General features: G+C 45.9%; 1 protein-coding gene across 1 annotated transcript; it reads right to left on the reverse strand.

Moving 5' to 3' along the window:
* Positions 1 to 1,063: 1,063 nt before the first annotated feature.
* LOC135824366 (kielin/chordin-like protein) lies at positions 1,064 to 21,228 on the reverse strand. Its single transcript, XM_065337100.1, has 23 exons — positions 21,093 to 21,228; positions 20,508 to 20,726; positions 20,157 to 20,282; positions 19,572 to 19,790; positions 18,392 to 18,517; positions 16,948 to 17,166; positions 16,612 to 16,722; positions 14,781 to 14,999; positions 14,446 to 14,556; positions 13,102 to 13,320; positions 12,751 to 12,876; positions 12,166 to 12,384; positions 11,830 to 11,940; positions 11,246 to 11,464; positions 10,925 to 11,020; positions 10,329 to 10,538; positions 9,170 to 9,328; positions 7,908 to 8,132; positions 6,433 to 6,639; positions 5,303 to 5,521; positions 4,060 to 4,269; positions 2,692 to 2,883; positions 1,064 to 1,847 (listed from the first exon to the last, which is right to left on the reverse strand). The coding sequence occupies exons 1-23, from the start codon at positions 21,226 to 21,228 to the stop codon at positions 1,834 to 1,836; spliced, it is 3,912 nt and encodes a 1,303-aa protein (XP_065193172.1). The 3' UTR covers positions 1,064 to 1,833.
* Positions 21,229 to 23,403: the final 2,175 nt, after the last annotated feature.

Consider the following 23,403-nt stretch of genomic DNA (forward strand, 5'->3'; position numbering starts at 1 on the left):
AAGTCGACTGAGCCGACTCCTTGCTCCGTACAAGGAGCCATACCGAGGCATGATGGTGTGGGTGTATGAGATCGCAGTACAAACGAGACAAGATCGTCTGCCAGCAACCGGCCGAACAATGGAACCGTTTACACATTTGCACTGCTTTCAGACTGATCCTTCAGGCTGCTCAGTGAAGTGCCTTACTTTCCTGGCAGTGATTCAGTCGCTGTGGGTGTTCCTAATCGAGAATTACGGTACCTCAACTCGAACTTTCCGAATACGGTCTCTTCGCTGCATACGTCACTTCAAAATAGATACATAACTGAACTCGTCAAATTTTCGGCCATGGCCCATCCTCAGGGTGAACCACGTTCCTAATCTGACACAACAAAGGCCCAAGCTACTTCTCCTTAGTTACAGCCTGCATGCCAGTATGTAAAATGCTGCCAGAGCAATATAAATGACTGCCCCCTTGACATAGAGTAAAACATGCCAAGGCGACCACTCGTATAAGACGACCACCTGCCCCAGAGGACCACTGCACCCAGGACCAAGAGATGCAATTTCCAGTCAAATGACCCTGGATAAGGAGACCACATGATAACAGAGACCACATTTTGAAAGTCCCTTGAGCGGTCGTCTTAGACAGGTTTCAATGTACATGTATGCCAGGGCGTGCCTTCCCAACTGACTTTAAACAGTGAAATGGACCGTAACATTGGCAAGCACTACAGAAATAACACCGTTACAGAAGGTGACCTCTTTCCGAGTACAGATTGCCTCTTCGGCAGTGAACAAAGAAGAAAGTTGAACTCCAATGGCTGACGCGGTTTGGCCAAGAGTACAACATACTTCTCTCGCTGCTTTTCATGATTTTTACAGTATACGTTTCACTACTCTGGATGTTCGTGACTGACTGAGGTCAAGTGCCCAGCTCGAAGACAGGTGAAGGGACAAGCAACCCGCTGGGTATAACGGGAAAACTCCATATCAGCGAGCCAGCTTTAGCATTTCAGGCTGCTATTTTGTTCACATTTTTTTTTCCAATTCAAAAATTAAACAAGATTGTTAACCCCTGAAACATATTCGGGAGATGGTTTATTTCAACAATGAACCAGCAGCAGCCTGGCAAAACAATTGTATAGAGGCAAAAGAGATCTTCTTCAAAACTGCTAGTGAATTCGACAATAGATTTTACGGTACGGCTCTGAAGGTAAGACAGAAGACGAGTAGGGGAGAGCGCAGGAATAATGGAAATCATCCGGCAAAGCGCTCCTACTGCTCATTCCCATCCAGATCTGCACAGGAACATAAGCAGCTAGTGAAATCTGAAGATTGATTTTTACTGCACGGATTTGACCGGAAGACAGCAAGGTGAAAGTGCTACCTTGTTGAGTAATTTCAATTAAGTGATTTCAATTAAAATTGAAATTACTCAACAGACAGCATTTGCATGCAGGAACAGCGCATTTAGAGTCATTGGAGCGATCCATTGAAAGCGACAGAACAATTCATATACCTTGAAGTACGGATGATATACAGAAAAGCGGGCAGAATGTTTCTGGAAAAATTATTAAAAATTGTGAGTTCGAAGCGAAACGCAGTAACTACATCGTAGCCACAAAAAAACAAGGCTACAAGAGAAGAATAATCTCGGCCACAACTCGCTTTCAACCCATTCAGTAGGGTTCTAAAAGCAAGAAGTCGAGGCATAATCGGAGATTAGGAACATTGGTTTGTTGCAGAGTGTCCTGCACGATGATAATATTGGGTGTTGTCTGTGTGTTCGATGGCCTGCCATGGCATCTCAACACGGTCTTGCATGTGTTTGAGACGGACGGCAAAGGAGTACTACGGTGCAGCATCTGCAGAGAACGGACAGAGCAGTGGTTGGCATTATTTATTTTGGGTGGTTTGATTGCTTAGGCACATGACCAGATGATAATGGCCAGGTGCTGGGTGCAGCACTTGACTTTTTTTGTATTTTCACTTTTTATTGTTCCACATTTCCTGCCTCGCCAAACCACAGGCGATAATAAGAAATGAACACTGGTAGTCAACCATGGCAATGTCACAGATCCGCTACTGTAAAAGCTCTACTGTTATGAGCTCAACGTGTAGCTACATGGAGTGCGTCATTTACACCATACAACAACAATGCAAAATCTGTATATCCCCCCCCCCCCCCCCCACTCACACACACACATTTCCATCCACAAACACATACAATCACATCTGAGCAGCTGCTGATCTGGATCTGGAATGGTTTTTCAGGGCAGTTTTGCACATCTTCTGCCCTTCCTACATTGACTACAACCACTAGGCACAATTCAAGTATTGTCTCAAGGCAGACCAATAATAATAAAGTTATTAGAAAGCAGAATTTTTCACTGCCTGAGCTGTGTTTCGTCCAGCAGGTCGATACGTCTCATGACGCAGAAAATGTGAGCGAGTGGGAGATTATGAGAACGTCTGGCCAGAATTCTGGACAGAGAACAGATCCGAAATTTCTGGCAACACTGGGGCATTTTCAAGGAGCGGGGGTGGGGGGTGGTACTGAAGTACTTACAACACAAGGTGCAGAATAACAAACACCAAAAAAGTGAACACTTCTTACACGGCATGATAACTATAGGTACTTTTTGGAAACTTGCAAAGGCACAGTGATTGAGATGACAGCTGTTTGCAAAGCCTACTAAAGTCACTCACCTGATGCGGGTAAGCAAGTCGGGCATGAGCACACATCATGATGCGGATACTCCACTTGACCAGGACCACACGGCGAGCACTTGCGATGGCTCTCCAAGCACTTGGATCGGCCAGCCGCGCAGAAGCACAGCTCGCAGATCACACTGCGCTTGAACCAGAACCTGAGACCCTGGCTGGGGCACGTCTCCCGGTCTGGTTGGAAAGCAAAGAACGCACACAACAGAATAGAAATTGCTACATGAACTCTCACAGATCATTGGCATCAGCACATTGCAGCTAAATCAGGGTTGAACGTAATGGGACAGGGGCGTCACTGGTCCCCCTTTTAGGGGGGGGGGGGGGTGTGCATGGCCGCATATGTGTAGGATGTCTTGTGCATGTCATTCATGGTAATTATTTGCATGCTGAGCCTGAACCTAGGCGAAACGATTTAGGCGGATGGGCGTGCACGTCCCCCCCCCCCCCCCCCTTGCCCCATGCCCCATGCCCCCTGCGAGCTACGCACCACCAGGTGGGTGATCTGGAGAGAGGTCGTTGTGCACCATACGAGCTTTGGTTCTGACGGATGATGTTCTGGTCTCAGAGCGAGAATGTGCATTTTCTCGAGCATGATGTGCCCTGAGGTAGTGCACACAGAGTCACCCTCCCCTTCGCCTCTTTCAAACAGTGCCATTCCAAAAAAATTGCGGTTCGCGTGAGATTCGGCGTATCTATATAGAGGCCGAGTTTTCCGCATTTGTAGGAACGCCACCACCCTTCAAGGATCAAGGCGCAGATGCAGCTCCTAAAGCGGTGGGAGGTGAGTAGATCAGCTCACCAGCATGTGGTCAAAGACCGAAAATCCCATTCACTGAATCCATGTGCCATTCAAATGCTACAATCAAAAGTCATAGTGAGTCATAGTGAGTCATAGTGAGTCATAGTGAGTCATAGTGACTGGTTGTTGTACGAAATAGTGGTTGTACATAATTATTATATTTCAAATCCAAGAAAACAGTAATCCTATGTGTGCTTTGTGCACTTCCCCGTCTCCCCATCTCCCATATGTTCCGAGTTTGGGTTCGGACACTGCTCTCAACAAACCAAAGGTTTATCAACCGGCACATTCCAGAACATCTAGCACCGCACCTTCTTCTCCTGAAGTTGATCCATTGAAATGCTATAATGACTTGTGAGTACATTTTCCAGTACGAATTTTGTACTTCACCCTCTCCCTGTGTCTTACAAGTTTGTGATCTGACACTGCTGTCATCATATTCAAGGTTCCAGCAAGCAGCATTTTCCAGAGCGCAAAAGAAAACTCGTGGAACACATGCCAGTTGTGGGTGAATGTTACATACACGGAGACAGATGTGAACGTGTGCTTACTCGCTGGGCAACGGTCACATTCGCACCCGTCCCTGGCCCGTATAACCACATCGGAAGGGCACGGCAGCGCGCCGCCGAATTCCTGGATGCAGTCCACTGCTATTGCCTGGCAGCGCACCTCTCCGTTCACACAGTGGCAATCCCGACAGCCGGATGATCCATCCATCCACGTTGCATCATGAGCATATTTCTTGCCACTGTGCGTACACCCTGGTGCAGAAAAGAGAAACAAAAAGAGAACGAGCACACCAATGTCGAAACTAGAGCAACGAGGCTAAAAGAGTTTGATGATTTTGTTTGCCAATAGGGACCGTAACCCTGGGTTACCATCCCGCATGTATGCATGTATCACCCATACACATATCGGTCGTAGGGGCATTGAATTGCCATTGGCAATAGAAGAAGCTACGTACACATAAACAAGCTGTCTATATTCGATGCTCTCAGCATCAGTAGAGAGAGAGAGAGAGAGAGAGAGAGAGAGAGAGATAGATAGATAGATAGATAGAGAGAGAGAGAGAGAGAGAGAGAGAGAGAGAGAGAGGGAGAGAGAGAGAGAGAGAGAGAGAGAGAAAGAGAGAGAGAGAGAGAACTGCATGACATATTGGACCACTCCTTGAAACTCCTAAACCAGTTGTGGCGGGGACGGCCACGGGGCTTTGATCCTGGGACCATTCCTTCATAATAATTTTATTATCCGCATATACGAGGCATTTGACACCCTTAGCAAACAACGGTAACGGTATTTTTTACGGTACTCGTACCTTGATCACCCAAATAGCGTTGAAGCTGCAGCGTATAAACGTTATGGGGGCTGATTTATCGTTGTGACCAACGGTACGTGTTTTGGCCAAATATTGCATAGTCCGTACGCATTTCACCTTGTATCGCGTATATGGTGACAAAAATGGTTGTACCGCGCGAAATCAAAGCTATTCTCGTGGCAACAGCGTACTAAAAATAGCGTGCATCTTGCTAAAGGTCGAACCCAAATCACGGTATTTTCCCCCTTACGATAATACCGTTACAACATAACGTTTTTTGCTAAGGGTGTCTATTACATCCTCAACACAGAACTAATTTTAAAACAAAGAAAAGTCACTCGTGGAATCGTTAGGTCCACTTCCGTGTCGTCTTTCGCATGCCTTACAGTATTACGGGATCCGCACTGCAACACGTGCATGCTTCCGCATGTTCATATGCTGCACGCACTCCTGCACGTGCCTGAAAATGCATGCCTCACCTGCGAGGGCCTTGCACGAGCACCGGCATGGATTGGTTTCATCGACCACTGACTGGTATCCTGCATCGCAGCTAAAACTACACATCGGAGTGTTGTCCTGACAGCGCGGGGACCCATTGTCGCAGCGACAGACACTACACTGGCCAGCCGTGTTGTCGTTGTACCAGTCGCCGTGCGAATGACGCACACGGGAGGAATCCATGCATGATTGCGTGAGCTCTGCACGACACAGCACAGTGACAGAGGAAGCAAAACCAGATCAGACCAGGTACTGTGTTTCCGGAGTACAATCCACACTGGAGAGTATGAGCACCTTTCATTTGTTTGCGGGAAAAAGAGACATCAACCCTATTTATCACAGTGAATTTGATCATTGAAGTATGAGGCGTACCCCACATCCTTTTTGGGTGTACATGTATTTTGAGTGTTCAAAATGTGGGTTATCATCCAGAAAATACTTTAGGTAGCAGATGTGAACAACGAAGTATTTTGCTTCTCTTTAACGTTATAATAGTGTGATTGCCAATTAATTTTATAAAACAATGAGCAGTACAACTATTTCTTCCGATACATATTTTGTGAGCTCGTCGTCAATCTCAGCCTCAGATTTCCATAGGCTGCATTTGGTGATGTCTTTTAACAGGTGCATGTACGTGAGCAGGAGAATTAAAGTCCTCTATGCTGTTGTCATTAGATATAGGGCGATAACAGATTCGGAATCGCTAATGCCAAAATGACTTCAGACAAACGAAGTAAGATAATGGGTACGGCTGGATCTTGAGAGAGCCTGCTGGTTAAACCTTGGTAGACCTGATCAGCGGAACTCAACCTGAGTCAAGGCCAAACCGCTCAGAATGAAGTCCAGTGGAATAAGAGCCATTCTGTTTTTAACCGTCCGTTCTGCTCAGCACCACCTGGACGAGCTCTCCATGCTGGCCCAAGGTCGAGCAGCTTGGAGATGCTTTACTCACGCGACATAGCGGACGTGCGGGTGCGGGCGATCGTTAACCGAGGCAGCAGTGGGACCGCGTGTTGCACAGTAATATTAGACTTGTTATGTCAATGCATAATGTACGAGATCTGTAACATATTACTGTATCATTATTATTAAGACCACCCAAGAGGCTTACCTGGTCGTATTTGCTCACACACTTGACAACCGCATGGGTTAGCACGATCAATGACGTTATGGTAACCGTCGTAGCATTTTTCAGCACATTTTGGGATGTGCCTGCGGCACGATACGAATCCAGCCTCGCACTCACACTTTTCGCAATGGCCATCTCCGTTTCGCATGAATGTCTCGGATCTGGGCCCTGAGCAGGTTTGCCGAGGCGCTGAAAACACACAATGGTAGAATGGCATCAATGTCAGAAAGAGGCAGTTCCAAGAATTACGCCTCCCCCCCCTCTCCCCGTTCCTTTTCTTGGGTACCTCAAAAAGCCACTTCATATCCTGCCCTTTGTCGAAAGTACGTTTGCCTCAAAGTATGGGTCAATAACAGGTTTTGGATTGTGTGTTGTGGAGCTGACTTGCGTCAATGTCTAGTGGAAAGTGTTTCACTTTAAGAGGAGCAGGTTCTTGTGTGCAAACAATCTGGTTCCTGTCTGAGCGGATGCCACACTGGATTAATGGAATCACTAAACTAATTATGATTGAGTGTGTAGTTGCTGAACACATAACCAGGGTCTTCTAAGAAAGCTTAGTTCTAACTCTTTAGCTGGCAACGAGAAACCAAGCATTGTGCACACCAAAATATTGAAACCTGTTCAAGACGACCATACAAGGGATTTTCGAAACGTGGTCTTCGTTACCAGGTGGTATCCAGGTTAATTTGACTGGAAATAGCATCACTTGGTCCTGGTTTCAGTGGTCTTCTAGGACAGGTGGTCGCCTTATCCGAGTGGTCGCCTTGACAGGTTTAACTGTACATGCAGTCTATTGATGTAGTGCACCGGATAGAGCCCTTGGGTTGCATTGAAGCCGAGACCCTATGGTAGGTCAAGCTCCCCTGCCTCTCCCCACTCCTGCCTCCCTCCCCCCCCCCCCCCCCCCCCTACTCCTGCCTCTCCCCCATTCCTGCCATTCCATATGTCTCATCGCTGCCTTGCTGCTCTGTGCCGTCAAGTGGTGTGTACAGTACAGTACAGTTGGCACGTCCGCGTTACCACCGGCTATACAATTGCGTTGAGAAACACAACCAGCTTAAGTGGTGTGTGGTGTTTGTAAAACAGAGAGGTTCCAGGCTGTCCAAGAGAGCGCTCAATACCGAGAGGCAGAGCTGGTTCCAACAATAAGAGGGCAGAGAAAGTGTTTTAACTCCAAGTTTAACGCACTAAGCGATCATCTGAGACTTGGAGTTAAAACAGTTTCTCTGTCCTCCTATTGTTTGTTTGTTTTTACACATTACTATGGATAAATTATGGAAGGACCGAATGTTACGCGTTATCACCTACTGTCCACTAAAGACAGTTTGTCATAACTCGTAACATTTGATCCTTGCTTTATTTATCCATGATTACATTGGCTCAATATCCGAGTTCAATTCTACGCATCACTATCCGAACATAATGGTATCTCTCCAATCTCAGCATTGTGTACTCACGTGGGATGATTTCACAGCCCAGGCAATTGCATGGATCGTCGGGGAAAACCCCCAGCCGGTATCCCGGCCGACAAAACTGCGTGATGCAGTCGGATGCGTAACCCTGGCACAGCTTCTCCCCGTCTTCACATTGGCACCTCACACATGTGTTATGTCTCTCCTCCAACGCCCACGAGCCGTGATCGAAAGTGCGGCCACTCAGCGTTGTGCAGGACTGTCCTGGTCCTGTACGAGAAGCAGATCAAAAATGTGGACAAAGTGTTCGCGAGTTTCCTCTCTGCTTTATCACCATTTTAGGCTCTCAATCCGATTCAGGCCAAACGTGAAATGATCGTTAAGGCACCACTATTCTCAAAGGCATTAGGCGATCTCGGGGCATAGATAACATCTGCGGTGGACGCCTCCCTAAACTGTGATTGCGTACCACAGCAAGAAGGTAGAGAACTCACAATTGTTTGTTCACCGAGCAATACTCTGCACAGTCCAAACACTACTGGTCGAATTGAGCAACGATAAGCAACCATGAGCCCGATACTCGGATCATAGACTTTGCACAAGTTTAGCTGTTAGATACTTGCGAAAGTTCTCAATAAGGCGAGAGATGAGCTCAAGCAGACAAGTTTGCAATGTAACGATACGCTTGTTGACAATCGTCGTCTGATGATTGGCATAATTTCCATCAAACACAAAAGCTTTCAATAGTTTGACGGGAAAGTGTAAACAAGAATAGTCAAGAGAAGCAACAGAGTTTAGCCTCCCAGAGTTTAGCCTCCCAGAGTTTAGCCTCCCAGAGTTTAGCCTCCCAGAGTTTAGCCTCCCAGAGTTTAGCCTCCCAGAGTTTAGCCTCCCAGAGTTTAGCCTCCCAGAGTTTAGCCTCCCAGAGTTTAGCCTCCAAGAGTTTAGCCTCGCTCCATTGGAAAACTCAACGTCATACAATGCTGTTGCTGAAGCAGGCGTGCCTAAAACCGGCCTGGTTGGTCAAGTCAACAGCAGACCAAACAAAACCTACTTCCGACGGTCTTGTAAATGCACATGTACATTTTTTTTGGACAAAATACACAACTCACCGGCAAGCACATGGGGCTAGCATGGGGTGATATGGTGCTGGTGGGGCTTGCCATGCATGCTCAACCGCCCAGAGGTCTCGGCATCTTCACATGGCAGGCGCACCAAATTACACACACAAACATGTATATTCATCGCAGTGCACACAGACAAGATGTGAACAACGCTACTCTGTGCTAAAACAAAATTAGCCGTACCGATAGGGAGTTGTGTCTCAGGACAGGCGGCTCTGGAATGCTGACAATCCCGTGTACCATTGTCACACCGACACGACTGGCAGCCTGTCGTCTGCTGCTCCGTCCACGCTGCTCCGCTGTCGTGGAAGCGACCGAACGAGTCGATGCATCCGATTGGCACTGCAAACAGGGTGAAAAACACATGCTGATCAACAAGACGAAATCCAGTAGTAGTCATCACAGGTACACTCACAATGCCAATGGCATAGAAGGTTTGGTGTCCAAACACGTTTTCCTGCGACTTTCTTCAGTATCAGATAATGGGGTAAGCAGCAGCTTTTTGCCCTGTACAGACTTTGCATTACCCACCACAGCATAACTGCGCCCTCCATGATCCAGCCAACCTCAACACGACGTTGCCACAGCACACCTCCAGGAAAGCGACACATCCGTTGGTACTGAATTCGTTCAGGCGTCTGTTGCAAGTATACAACTCTCGGATATGTCGCTTAGCTGGTGTTGTGTTGAGGCAATGGTGTGGTGGTTGATGAAAAGTTTCTTCAGTATTCATTTCATTATTCAAACTGTTGTCTCCTCATCGTTTACACGCCCATGAATCAGTCTCTTGCTTCGAATAAACTGTTTAGGCTCGCAGCTCAACGCTGACAAACGCGACAACCAACCCTAGGTACCCTAGCTACTCGGCTTCTCAAATGTAGTGTAATGGTGGATTGAGTCAAAGAAAATTATTACTTCATACTGCGAGCTATAGTGTACATGCAATTATGCCTTGCACAATTCCCATTGTTTCATGGTCAGATGCGTGTGTACAGCTCTAAGGAGATACCGTGAACGTAACCATGAGGCAGAAAAAAAGATGCACCAAAGCACCAACACCAGGCAAAACACAATGAATATATGCAGAGCAACACCATGCACCAATGCGGATGTGAAGTCCAGGGTCTGAGAGGTAGTTAAAGTATTCCCCCCATATAACTCGCACCTTTTCACACCACACTTAGGGGGCAAAGAAGGGGATGCGACGCACAATCGAGTGCTGCAGCCTACTTTTACGAATATATTGAAACAATGAGGCTCAAACCTTAAGGTGGCGGTGCGACTTATAATCAAGTGCGACATATGATCGAAAGAATACGTCATAGAATGTGCTGTTCGTTACCTTCTGGGCAGCTTGGACAACCACACGCGTCCTTGGCGGGTATTACAATATTAGCAGGACACGGCAGTGTTATACCAAACACCGAGGGACAATCCACAATGATCTGAAAGCACTGCACGTTTCCATTGTCACAGCGACAGTCATGGCAACCGAAGGAAGTGTCCCTCCAGCTCTGACCATGTGCATACTGTTGAGCTTCATGCAGACACCCTGAAACCACAGTCAAACACAACAGAACAATAGTTTGAGTAAAACGGTATTATACCTTAAGACTTGTTCGTGATACATTCTGAGATCTCAATGTCATGACATGAACATAAAAATCAGTTGACCAACCGCCTTCTATTTAGAAGATTAAAACTGAACTTTTCCTGAAGGTGAACCTGGTTCACACCTTATGATGAACACCAAACTCATACTTCGAAGCAGCTTAACCGTCTTATTGCAAGACTGAACCTTTCGGTAAAGTTTCACATGCTTGAGCTTCTGTTACCTCTAGAGATGTTTAACCAGACCTGTACAGGTAGAGTGTATTGAACATCATCTTGTGTTAATGGGTTCCTGGGACAGAGACATTCATCGCCTATTGAACTTACGTGCACCACCAGGGCTTCCACCTCCTGGGCTTTCACCTCCCGGGCTTCCGACTTCTGGACTTCCATCGCTTGGATTTCCATCTCCTGGACTTCCACCTGATATCATGAGGCATAGGAAAGAAAAAAAATCCAAGCGGAGAAAATCAGCTATGCCTAGCGCTATGAGTGATGACAGAAAATAGAATGACCAGGCTCTTGTAATGGCAAAGAAAGGTGATAGCTCGTCATCCATTGCTCAGATACACGACATGGAGCCAGTTGGTTTTGAATTTGAACTATGGTGTTTATTTGAGAGTTTCTTCTAATAGGATCCACCCATACCTTCCGTGCTTGGGCACCTGGGACAGTGACATGCGTCCTGGGCAGGTATGACTGCATCAGCTGGGCATGGCAATGGGACACCAAATGCCTCTGACGGACACTCCACATTTATGCGATCACACTGTACATTTCCGTTATCACATCGGCATTGTTTACAACCAGAAGAGCCATCCATCCAAGTCTCTCCATTTCTGAATGCGCCTATACCATGCTCACAACCTGCAAGAAAACATGGAAAGACACATAGTGGAATTTTAAAGAATAAGATTCTCAAAAGGGCGAAATCCAAAACCTCTACTAACAACATAAATTCTATTGATTTGACATATTCCTTTAAATTGGGTTTTCAACACAGATTAATTCTCCAAATCATCCAGCGCTCTCGCAGGTGCTTCCCTTGTAAGGAATCTAACCTCTAGCAGAAAGGTTATAGCGGTTTTAACAGCTCGTTAAAAAGCCATTCAAATAGAGCACTGCACAATTTGTTTTGCAAGTATTGCATTATATTCGTACAGAAATGCAACTGCCATAGAACAGAGAAAACCTGCCAATCTTGAATACAATTCGTCACCTATTCAACTTACGAGAACCACCAGGGCTTCCACCTCCTGGGCTTTCACCTCCTGGGCTTCCGACTTCTGGACTTCCATCGCTTGGATTTCCATCTCCTGGACTTCCATCTCCTGGACTTCCACCTGATATCATGAAGCATAGGAAAGAACAAAAATCCAAGCGGAGAAAATCAGCTATGCCTAGCGCTATGAGTTTTGACAGAAAATAGAATGACCATGCTCTTGTAATGGCAAAGAAAGGTGATAGCTCGTCATCCATTGCTCAAATACACTACATGGAGCCAGTTGGTTTTGAATTTGAACTATGGTGTTTATTTGAGAGTTTCTTCCAATAGGATCCACTCATACCTTCCGTGCTTGGGCACCTGGGACAGTGACATGCGTCCTGGGCAGGTATTACTGCATCAGCAGGGCATGGCAATGGGACACCAAATGCCTCTGACGGACACTCCACATTTATGCGATCACACTGTACATTTCCGTTATCACATCGGCATTGTTTACAACCAGAAGAGCCATCCATCCAAGTCTCTCCATTTCTGAATGCGCCTATACCATGCTCACAACCTGCAAGAAAACATGGAAAGACACATAGTGGAATTTTAAAGAATAAGATTCTCAAAAGGGCGAAATCCAAAAACTAGGCTAGCAACATTAATTCTATTGATTTGACATATTCCTTTAAAATTGAGTTTCCAACACAGATTAATTCTCCAAATCATCCAGCGCTGTCGCAGGTACTTCACTTGTAAGGAATCCAACCTCTGGCAGAAGCGTTTTAGCGATTTGAGCAGCTCGTTAAAAAGCCATTCAAAGAGAGCATTGCACAATTTGTTAAGAAAGTAGTACATTATACCCGTACAGAATTATAACTGCCATAGAACAGAGAAAACCTGCCAATCTTGAATACATGTCGACGCCTATTCAACTTACTAGCACCACCAGGGCTTCCACCTCCTGGACTTTCACCTCCTGGGCTTTCACCTCCTGGGCTTCCGACTTCTGGACTTCCATCGCTTGGATTTCCATCTCCTGGACTTCCATCTCCTGGACTTCCTCCTGATATCATGAAGCATAGGAAAGAACAAAAATCCAAGCGGAGAAAATCAGCTATGCCTAGCGCTATGAGTTTTGACAGAAAATAGAATGACCATGCTCTTGCAATGGCAAAGAAAGGTGATAGCTCGTCATCCATTGCTCGAATACACGACATGGAGCCAGTTGCTTTTGAATTTGAACTATGGTGTTTATTTGAGAGTTTCTTCCAATAGGTTCCACTCATACCTTCCGTGCTTGGGCACCTGGGACAGTGACATGCGTCCTGGGCAGGTATGACTGCATCAGCTGGGCATGGCAATGGGACACCAAATGCCTCTGACGGACACTCCACATTTATGCGATCACACTGTACATTTCCGTTATCACATCGGCATTGTTTACAACCAGAGGAGCCATCCATCCAAGTCTCTCCATTTCTGAATGCGCCTATACCATGCTCACAACCTGCAAGAAAACATGGAAATTAACATAGTGGAATTTAAAGAATAAGATTTTCAAAGGTTCGAAATCCAAAAACTATGCTAACAACATTTATTTTATTCCCGTAGCTATGCAGAAGACGTTACTTCAGTAACGTATGGCGCTATCCAGGGTCCACACAGCTATCATTTTGTATTTGTGTGTTTTTTTTGTTTTTTGTGTCTTTGTGTTGCGCCTGGCGCTATCCCGTATCTGTCCCCGACCGTACCGTACCATCAAACACAGCTGGCCACATACAGCTGGCGGCAATATTCAAATAGGGCTTTCAAACGCAAGATCATTATTATGAAGCAACTTGGAAGAATGAGTATGAATGCGACGTGTATGGGGGAATGCATGTAGGGCGATAGTGCGGGATTCTAATCCCAGGTTATGCCTTAAAAAATAGGAGAATTGAAAAATTTATAACATCCTTATGCTTTTTTGCCTAGGTCATCAAGGCGGTAGACGGTGTCGTATTATCCTCGACCGTACCTGTCCCGTACCGTACCATCAAAGACGGCTGGCCACAATGACTATTCAAATAGGGCGTTCAAATGCGAGATCATAACGTGAAGCAACTTGGAAGAATTAGTAATGACCTTGTCATTGGGAAGAAATTCCCGTTTGGATTTTGCGAAGTAAAACAAAGTTTTAAAAAAGTGTGTATGCGAAGTGTATCGGGGATGCATGCAGGGCCATAGTGCGGGTTCGAATCCCAGGTTATGTCTTAAAAAAAAATGAAATTTATAAGAATTTATAACATCTCTATGCTTTTTTTTTCTAGGTCATGAAGGCAAAAAAGCCTAGCGTAGGGCCCTGAGCTTCCAAGCTCTCTCGTTGATTTGACATATTCCCTTAAAATTGAGTTTCCAACACAGATAAATTCTCCAAATCATCCAGCGCTGTCGCAGGTACTTCGCTTGTAGGCAATCCAAGCTCTGGCAGAAAGGTTTAAGCGGTTTGAACAGCTCGTTAAAAAGCCATTCAAATAGAGCATTGCACAATTTGTTTGGCAAGTATTGCATTATATCCGTACAGAAATGCAACTGCCATAGAACCGAGAAAACCTGCCAATCTTGAATACAATTTGTCGCCTATTCAACTTACGAGCACCACCAGGGCTTCCACCTCCTGGGCTTTCACCTCCTGGGTTTCCGACTTCTGGACTTCCATCGCTTGGATTTCCATCTCCTGGACTTCCATCTCCTGGACTACCACCTGATATCATGAGGGATAGGAAAGAACAAAATCCAAGCGGAGAAAATCAGCTATGCCTAGCCGTATGAGTGATGACAGAAAATAGAATGACCATGCTTTTGTAATGGCAAAGAAAGGTGATACCTCGTCATCCATTGCTCGAATACACGACATGGAGCCAGTTGGTTTTGAATTTGAACTATGGTGTTTATTTGAGAGTTTCTTCTAATAGGATCCACCCATACCTTCCGTGCTTGGGCACCTGGGACAGTGACATGCGTCCTGGGCAGGTATGACTGCATCAGCAGGGCATGGCAATGGGACACCAAATGCCTCTGACGGACACTCCACATTTATGCGATCACACTGTACATTTCCGTTATCACATCGGCATTGTTTACAACCAGAAGAGCCATCCATCCAAGTCTCTCCATTTCTGAATGCGCCTATACCATGCTCACAACCTGCAAGAAAACATGGAAAGAAACATAGTGGAATTTTTAAGAAAAACATTCTCAAAGGTTCGAAATCCAAAAACTCTGCTAACATTAATTTTTTTGATTTGACATATGAGCCCCAGCCAGCAGAAACCTGAACATGTGTAATTTTTTCAAAAATTATTTTTTCCCTCGAAATTGCTTCTACACTATTAATCATTCAAGTTGTCAAGTTTGGTGACAATTTGATAAGCGAAAGCATGGAAAATAGAGTTTGAAGTCACACAGGTCAAGATTCGGTACAGTTGGCGCAGCATCCATGCCTAGTGACTCCATGCAAGTTGATCCTACAATTTATGATTGTGATGTGGAACAGGTACATGTAAGTAAATAGAATGCAAGTCAGGCTTGCCCTCTTGGTGCTGCAGGCATGAGTAGTTTAGAAGTGTGACGATATTCCGTATACATCACTACCTTCTTTACAACACCAGAGTGCAAAACGATGATTCGTGGCTGGCCTTCCAAATTGTGTTCAGGGACCTCTGTGCTGGCAGTTTGAGCGTTGTCCCAAAGCTTGCCATACTGATTGATGTACTGACCAATACCACTGACATCCACTCCCTTGCACACTTTCACTCAGACCATGATTTCAGCATAATTGTATTTCAATGATATGAGCGAATACTCGCGTTTTGTAGCACGTGAAGATGTTGCCCCAAAGCGTTCAGCCGGTTTGACTTTTTCGGTATCTCCTTTCTCAGCACAGTCAGCAGCCAGCTTGGCGTCGTCTGGCAAGGTAGAGTACTGATAATACTACGCTCTGTTTTGCGCCATGAGAAGCCCTCCATGAGTGTCTGCAACATCATTGTTGTCGATGGAGATATGCGGATCGCTCAGCGGGTCGATATTCAGCTTCTCCTCGCAGTCGCTATTACTCCAGCACTGACTATCGTCGCCACCAGTGTTCAGTGTCGATTTTATGAGGGCTCTTCGTTGCTATGCATATGAGACTCGCCACTGCTGGATAAACTCAGCGAGATCGCCACCAAAGAAATAATTCCGATCGCGAACTAACTTTCAGCGCCGCTTCGTACAGGTAGTCTCACACTGACAACTCTGGACCTAAGTCTTTGTCGCGACAACTGTCGCCATCGCTGTGTCTAAACTCAACCTCCGTGTGACGAGCTCTCACCTAGCGCTAAAATCAATTGACCAGAGACATTTGAAGACACTTGAAACTCCTTTGACAACAAAGACACTCACTCGATCGAAAAAGAATCTTCAAAAGCCAGCAGCAAAAGCCGTCCCACACTTTGACGTCACATTTTGATGATTGATATCAAGTACACAAGTGCTGGTTTTCGCTGGCCGGTTCTCATATTCCTTTAAAATTGAGTTTCCAACACAGATAAATTCTCCAAATGCTCCAGCGCTGTCGCAGGTACTTCGCTTGTAAGGAATCCAACCTCTGGCAGAAATGTTTTAGCGGTTTGAACAGCTCGTTTTTAAAAGCCATTCAAATAGAGCATTGCACAATTTGTTTGGCAAGTATTGCATTATATCCGTCCCGAAAAGCAACTGCCATAGAACAGAGAAAACATGCCAATCTTGAAAACCATTCGTCGCCTATTCTACTTACGAGCACCACCAGGGCTTCCACCTCCTGGGCTTTCAACTCCTGGGCTTCCGACTTCTGGACTTCCATCGGTTGGATTTCCATCTCCTGGATTTCCATCTCCTGGACTTCCACCTGATATCATGAAGAATAGGAAAGAACAAAAATCCAAGCGGAGAAAATCAGCTATGCCTAGCGCTATGAGTTTTGACAGAAAATAGAATGACCATGCTCTTGTAATGGCAAAGAAAGGTGATAGCTCGTCATCCATTGCACAAGTACACTACAAGGAGCCAGTTGCTTTTGAATTTGAACTATGGTGTTTATTTGAGAGTCTCTTCTAATAGGATCCCCCCATACCTTCCGTGCTTGGGCACCTGGGACAGTGACATGCGTCCTGGGCAGGTATGACTGCATCAGCAGGGCATGGCAATGGGACACCAAATGCCTCTGACGGACACTCCACATTTATGCGATCACACTGTACATTTCCGTTATCACATCGGCATTGTTTACAACCAGAAGAGCCATCCATCCAAGTCTCTCCATTTCTGAAAGCACCTTTACCATGCTCACAACCTGCAAGAAAACATGGAAATTAACATAGTGGAATTTAAAAAAATAAGATTCTCAAAGGTTCGAAATCCAAAAACTCTTCTTACAACATTAATTTTATTGATTTGACATATTCCTTTAAAATTGAGTTGCCAACACAGATACATTCTCCAAATCATCCAGCGCTGTCGAAGGTACTTCGCTTGTAAGGACTCCAACCTCTGGCGGAAACGTTTTAGTGGTTTGAGCAGCTCGTTAAAAAGCCATTCAAATAGAGCATTGCACAATTTGTTTGGCAAGTATTGCATTATATCCGTATATGTAGGTTTGCAGCGTACGGCAAACCGTAGTTATCGCTGACAACCGAGCAGCAGGCAAAAGCCACGCGCGTGGCTAGGCGCGCAACAATGGGGGTGTCTGGCATGCAATGGCGGGCAGCCGTACTGGGGAAAGCCCAGGCCGCAGTACGAGTACGCCCATATGCGCGGGCGAGACTACCCCATATTTGCATAAAGGTATCAGCGCTACTAATGCAATGTTTACTACAAGCAGGGCTCATGGCGCCTAATCTCTATATTAGGAAGCAGTTCCTTTTATGGCACGAAAGGACTCCAGCGCGCGTACTAAGCCTCAGCCAAGGTACAGTACTAACCGAGTACGCAAGATAGAACAGGCGGTGTGGCGGAGCAAACATACCACGTATGGAAGAGGCGAAGTCCCCGGATGCCGCCCGGCCCACAATGACAGACACCACCATGCTTATAATTTATGGCAAATAAGGCGCGAGAGCCCACCAGGTAAGGCGGGCCACATAAGCACGTGGCAAGCGCAAATAGCGTAAGACGTACCCACGAGGCCACAACGCGAGAGTACGGCAGCATGAGCAGAGTACGAGAGTACGAGGCCGGATCAACGCAGGGCGGACCAAGGTGTGGTAGTGCCACAGCACGAGGCACCTCAGCAGTTGGAGGTGGCGAACGCAGGGACAGCATCAATATTGGCAGCTAGCAGCAGCAGCAGATGGGCGTGATTTTTTTTTTTTCTTCAAGACTAGCAACGAGGAGCAGCAGGCAACCCTCGTTTCACTCGTGATTGCTTAATCACATGGAAAAAACAACAAAAATGCAACCCCATTCTATGGTGCTATGATGTGTGTGTCTCGGGGGGAGGGGCGATAAACAAATTCAACTGCCATAGAACAGAGAAAACCTGCCAATTTTGAATACCATTCGTCGCCTATTCAACTTACGAGCAGTACCAGGGCTTCCACCTCCTGGGCTTTCACCTCCTGGGCTTTCACCTCCTGGCCTTCCGACTTCTGGGCTTCCATCGCTTGGATTTCCATCTCCTGGACTTCCATCTCCTGGACTTCCACCTGATATCATGAGGCATAGGAAAGAAAAAAATCCAAGCGGAGAAAATCAGCTTTGCCTAGCGCTATGAGTGATGACAGAAAATAGAATGACCATGCTCTTGTAATGGGAAAGAAAGGTGATAGCTCGTCATCCATTGCTCAAATACACGACATGGAGCCAGTTGCTTTTGAATTTGAACTATGGTGTTTATTTTAGGGGTGAAACGAACATCGAATTTTGAATACGAACGAACTCTCACACTAACGAACGAACTCGAACGAACATTCTCCATTATGTATTTCATGGATGAATTTTTTTTGAAGACCATACATGTCTGTCAGTACAGGCGTTCTCTGTACTTTGCTGGCCACAGTTCAGTATTGCCAGAACAGAATTTTTTTTTTATCGCGTCCGCCTGCGCTGAATCACAGGGTTTTGCAGCTAGCTGCAAAGTCCATCACCATCGTCCGGACGAGAGTTTTCTTCTCATCGCTAGCTCAGGTCGTCAGAGCAGGAGAACGGTACTTCTTGAGGTGGGTACAAAGATCGCTCGTCGTCGCTCTGCTATGTGATAGAACCTATTTGAAATTGAGAAGAGGACTTCGTCTTTCCCGACCACTTTATCAAATTCCGCTCCAACTCCGGATCGCGATGAAAGGCTCAAATGTGTTGACATGATTGCAACGAGTAAACGTTTGCTTTCAGGAACAGATGTCACAAGCGACTCAAATCCTTTCACTACGAGTACAAATCTAACTCAAACGGACACACAGAAATATTTCAAGAAACTTTTTCCCGACGCAACACTCAACTCCTTCAACTTGCTTCAAGTGATCATCAAGGCAAACGCAGTCGATCAGCGTGCAAGCTAGCGATCTCCCAACCTCCGCGGCTCCTTCGTGATCTAGTCTACTAGTCACTGAGCGACTTTTATGCTTGCTTGCTGTGTTCGTTTATCAATCTTGCGAGTTCGTTCGTTCGTTTTCAAATTTTTCGAACGAATATTCGAACTTTCGTTCGTTCGTTTCACCCCTAGTTTATTTGAGAGTTTCTTCTAATAGGATCCACCCATACCTTCCGTGCTTGGACACCTGGGACAGTGACATGCGTCCTGCGCAGGTATGACTGCATCAGCAGGGCATGGCAATGGGACACCAAATGCCTCTGACGGACACTCCACATTTATGCGATCACACTGTACATTTCCGTTATCACATCTGCATTGTTTACAACCAGAAGAGCCATCCATCCAAGTCTCTCCATTTCTGAATGCGCCTATACCATGCTCACAACCTGCAAGAAAACATGGAAAGACACATAGTGGAATTTTAAAGAATAAGATTCTCAAAAGGGCGAAATCCAAAACCTCTACTAACAACATAAATTCTATTGATTTGACATATTCCTTTAAAATTGAGTTTTCAACACAGATTAATTCTCCAAATCATCCAGCGCTGTCGCAGGTACTTCGCTTGTAAGGAATCTAACCTCTAGCAGAAAGGTTTTAGCGGTTTTAACAGCTCGCTAAAAAGCCATTCAAATAGAGCATTGCACAATTTGTTTGGCAAGTATTTCATTATATCCGTACAGAAATGCAACTGCCATAGAATAGAGAAAACCTGCCAATCTTGAATACAATTCGTCGCCTATTCAACTTACGAGCACCACCAGGGCTTCCACCCCCTGGGCTTTCACTTCCTGGGCTATCACCTCCTGGGCTTCCGACTTCTGGACTTCCATCGCTTGGATTTCCATCTCCTGGACTTCCATCTCCTGGATTTCCACCTGATATCATGAAGCATAGGAAAGAACAAAAATCCAAGCGGAGAAAATCAGCTTTGCCTAGCTCTATGAGTGATGACAGAAAATTGAATAACCATGCTCTTGTAATGGCAAAGAAAGTTGATAGCTCGTCATCCATTGCTCCAATACACTACATGGAGCCAGTTGGTTTTGAATTTGAACTATGGTGTTTATTTGAGAGTTTCTTCTAATAGGATCCACCCATACCTTCCGTGCTTGGACACCTGGGACAGTGACATGCGTCCTGGGCAGGTATGACTGCATCAGCTGGGCATGGCAATGGGACACCAAATGCCTCTGACGGACACTCCACATTTATGCGATCACACTGTACATTTCCGTTATCACATCGGCATTGTTTACAACCAGAAGAGCCATCCATCCAAGTCTCTCCATTTCTGAATGCTCCTATGCCATGCTCACAACCTGCAAGAAAACATGGAAAGAAACATAGTGGATTTTTAAGGAATAAGATTCTCAAAGGTTCGAAATCCAAAAACTCTGTTAACAACATTCATTTTATTGATTTGAAATATTCCCTTGAAATTGAGTTTCCATCACCGATCCATTCTCCAAATCATCCAGCGTTGCCGCAGGTACTTCGCTCATAAGGAATCCAACCTCTGGCAGAAACATTTTATCGGTTTGAACAGCACTATAAAAAGCCATTCAAATAGAGCATTGCACAATTTGTTTGGCAAGTATTTCATTATATCCGTACAGAAATGCAACTGCCATAAAACAGAGAAAACATGCCAATCTTGAATACAATTCGTCGCCTATTCAACTTACGAGCAGCACCAGGGCTTCCACCTCCTGGGCTTTCACCTCCTGGGCTTTTACCTCCTGGGCTTCCGACTTCTGGACTTCCATCGTTTTGATTTCCATCTCCTGGACTTCCATCTCCTGGACTTCCACCTGATATCATGAGGCATAGAAATGAGCAAAAATCCAAGCGGAGAAAATCAGCTATGCCTAGCGCTATGAGTGATGACAGAAAATAGAATGACCGTGCTCTTGTAATGATAAAGAAAGGTGATAGCTCGTCATCCATTGCTCAAATACACGACATGGAGCCAGTTGCTTTTGAATTTGAACTATGGTGTTTATTTGAGAGTTTCTTCTAATAGGATCCACCCATACCTTCCGTGCTTGGACACCTGGGACAGTGACATGCGTCCTGGGCAGGTATGACTGCATCAGCAGGGCATGGCAATGGGACACCAAATGCCTCTGACGGACACTCCACATTTATGCGATCACACTGTACATTTCCGTTATCACATCGGCATTGTTTACAACCAGAAGAGCCATCCATCCAAGTCTCTCCATTTCTGAATGCTCCTATACCGTGCTCACAACCTGCAAGAAAACATGGAAAGAAACATAGTGGATGTTAAAGAGAGCATGTCTGAGAATACCAAAGTATGTGTGCAAGTGGATCTCTCCGATTTCGCTCAAAATTTGCAGGTAGGTTCCCTTTGGGGTGTGGATCGATTATGCAAAGCCCTTGAAAAAGTTTCAGAAGGGAACCTTGAAATTTGCATACCCCTCAAAAATGGCCGAATATCACATTATTTATGGGTCTAGAAACGAGTCATGCCACAGCGTATACGAACAAGCTATGAACAAAACTCCATCAAGCCAACATTGCCTCACCTTAGAAGAGTTCCTGGAGCAGTACCGCTTAGCCACGCCAGCATCCCAGAAGACGAGGTCCATCACCCCCTGACGCCACAAATGGTCGTCTTGAAAATAGCCAATTTACAAGCGCTGGCAAAACAGCCAGCTACGTCCTCAATTGGCCAGAACTATACACCGGCAGATAGTAGAACACCTCTTCTAGCGCTGAGGACATGTCCCCCATCTTCCTTTTGGGGTTTTCTTGAAATAAACTTTTTTGAATTTTTCCACTCGACCATGCTGAAATACGGCCAAAGTCATACCTGCGCAGGAAAGCTCGCCACTCCGCGACGTCTCCTCAGCAATTATTACTCCAACACTACTCCCAAGGCCGCAGAACAACGTGTAGTGTTGACTCTGACAAGGAAAAGCAGCGGTGATCACTTGTCTCTCCAAACGACAAGCTTCTCCTTGCGCCACCAATAATTTTTTGTGCGACTGTTGATGCAAAAGTGACTGAAGGCCTGAGCGCAGTTTTTGAATTTTATTGCAAGATGCACGGTGAAATCACGTGCCTTGTGACGCAAGAATGCCAAGTCGCGTGGTCCACGGCTCACGCGATTTCAGAGTCACCTTAGGTCAAGTGCGCTTGTTACTCGCTTGTTCGCTTGTTCCGTTGGTCTGGAAGTGATCACACTTGTGTTGTTACGGCGCTCAAGAACACGCTGACCGTGTTGTAGGCCTACGAACCGGGACTTTCCCTGACCATGTAGGTCGAAGACCAGTGAAATGATGATGAAATCACATTCTTTATGACGTAAGAAATCTCTCATGCAGTTCACGCGACAAGTGCGTGCAGCCAGTGCTGCTCGCGTGCCAGTCAACACAAAGCCAAAGGGACCGAGCTAGTCGCTTTTGTCGAGCATCGACATGAAAACAAGGGACTTTTACTGTTGGACTATGTTCGGGATTGCAGGAGGTAAGTGTGAAAGACGAATAACTCTCCATGCTGTACGGGGCATATTCCAACGGCTTGCTGCCATTGCAACACTCCTAGGACAGTTTGTGGGGGTTCTCAGCAGTTCAAGCAGGAAATGAAGCTCATCTTACCTCTGCCATCATGGTCTGTTCCGAGTAGCTTTCCAGGCACATTCGCGATCGATGGCCGCGTAACGTGATGCAGGAAGCGTCATCCTACGTCACAGAGTACGCGATCTCACCGTGCATCTTGCAATAAAATTCAAAAACTGCGCTCAGGCCTTCCGTCACTTTTGCATCAACAGTCGCACAAAAAATTATTGGTGGCGCAAGGAGAAGCTTGTCGTTTGGAGTGACAAGTGATCACCGCTGCTTTTCCTTGTCAGAGTCAACACTACACTTTGTTCTGCGGCCTTGGGAGTAGTGTTGGAGTAGAAATTGCTGAGGAGACGTCGCGGAGTAGCGAGCTTTCCTGCGCAGGTATGACTTTGGCCGTATTTCA

The sequence above is a fragment of the Sycon ciliatum genome, chromosome 9 (assembly GCF_964019385.1).
Source record: "Sycon ciliatum chromosome 9, ocSycCili1.1, whole genome shotgun sequence".
NCBI lineage: Eukaryota > Metazoa > Porifera > Calcarea > Leucosolenida > Sycettidae > Sycon > Sycon ciliatum.

Bases quoted from the DNA above. Each gene is read 5' to 3' on its own strand.
- LOC135824366 (XM_065337100.1), bottom strand. From the start codon at position 21,228: ATGATATCAGGTGGAAGTCCAGGAGATGGAAGTCCAGGAGATGGAAAT. The intron at 18,518-19,571 runs GTATGGGTGGAT...TCATGATATCAG, and splicing joins CAGGTGTCCAAGCACGGAAG to GTGGAAGTCCAGGAGATGGA. The intron at 17,167-18,391 runs GTAAGTTGAATA...GTTTTCTTGCAG, and splicing joins TGGAAGCCCTGGTACTGCTC to GTTGTGAGCATGGTAAAGGT.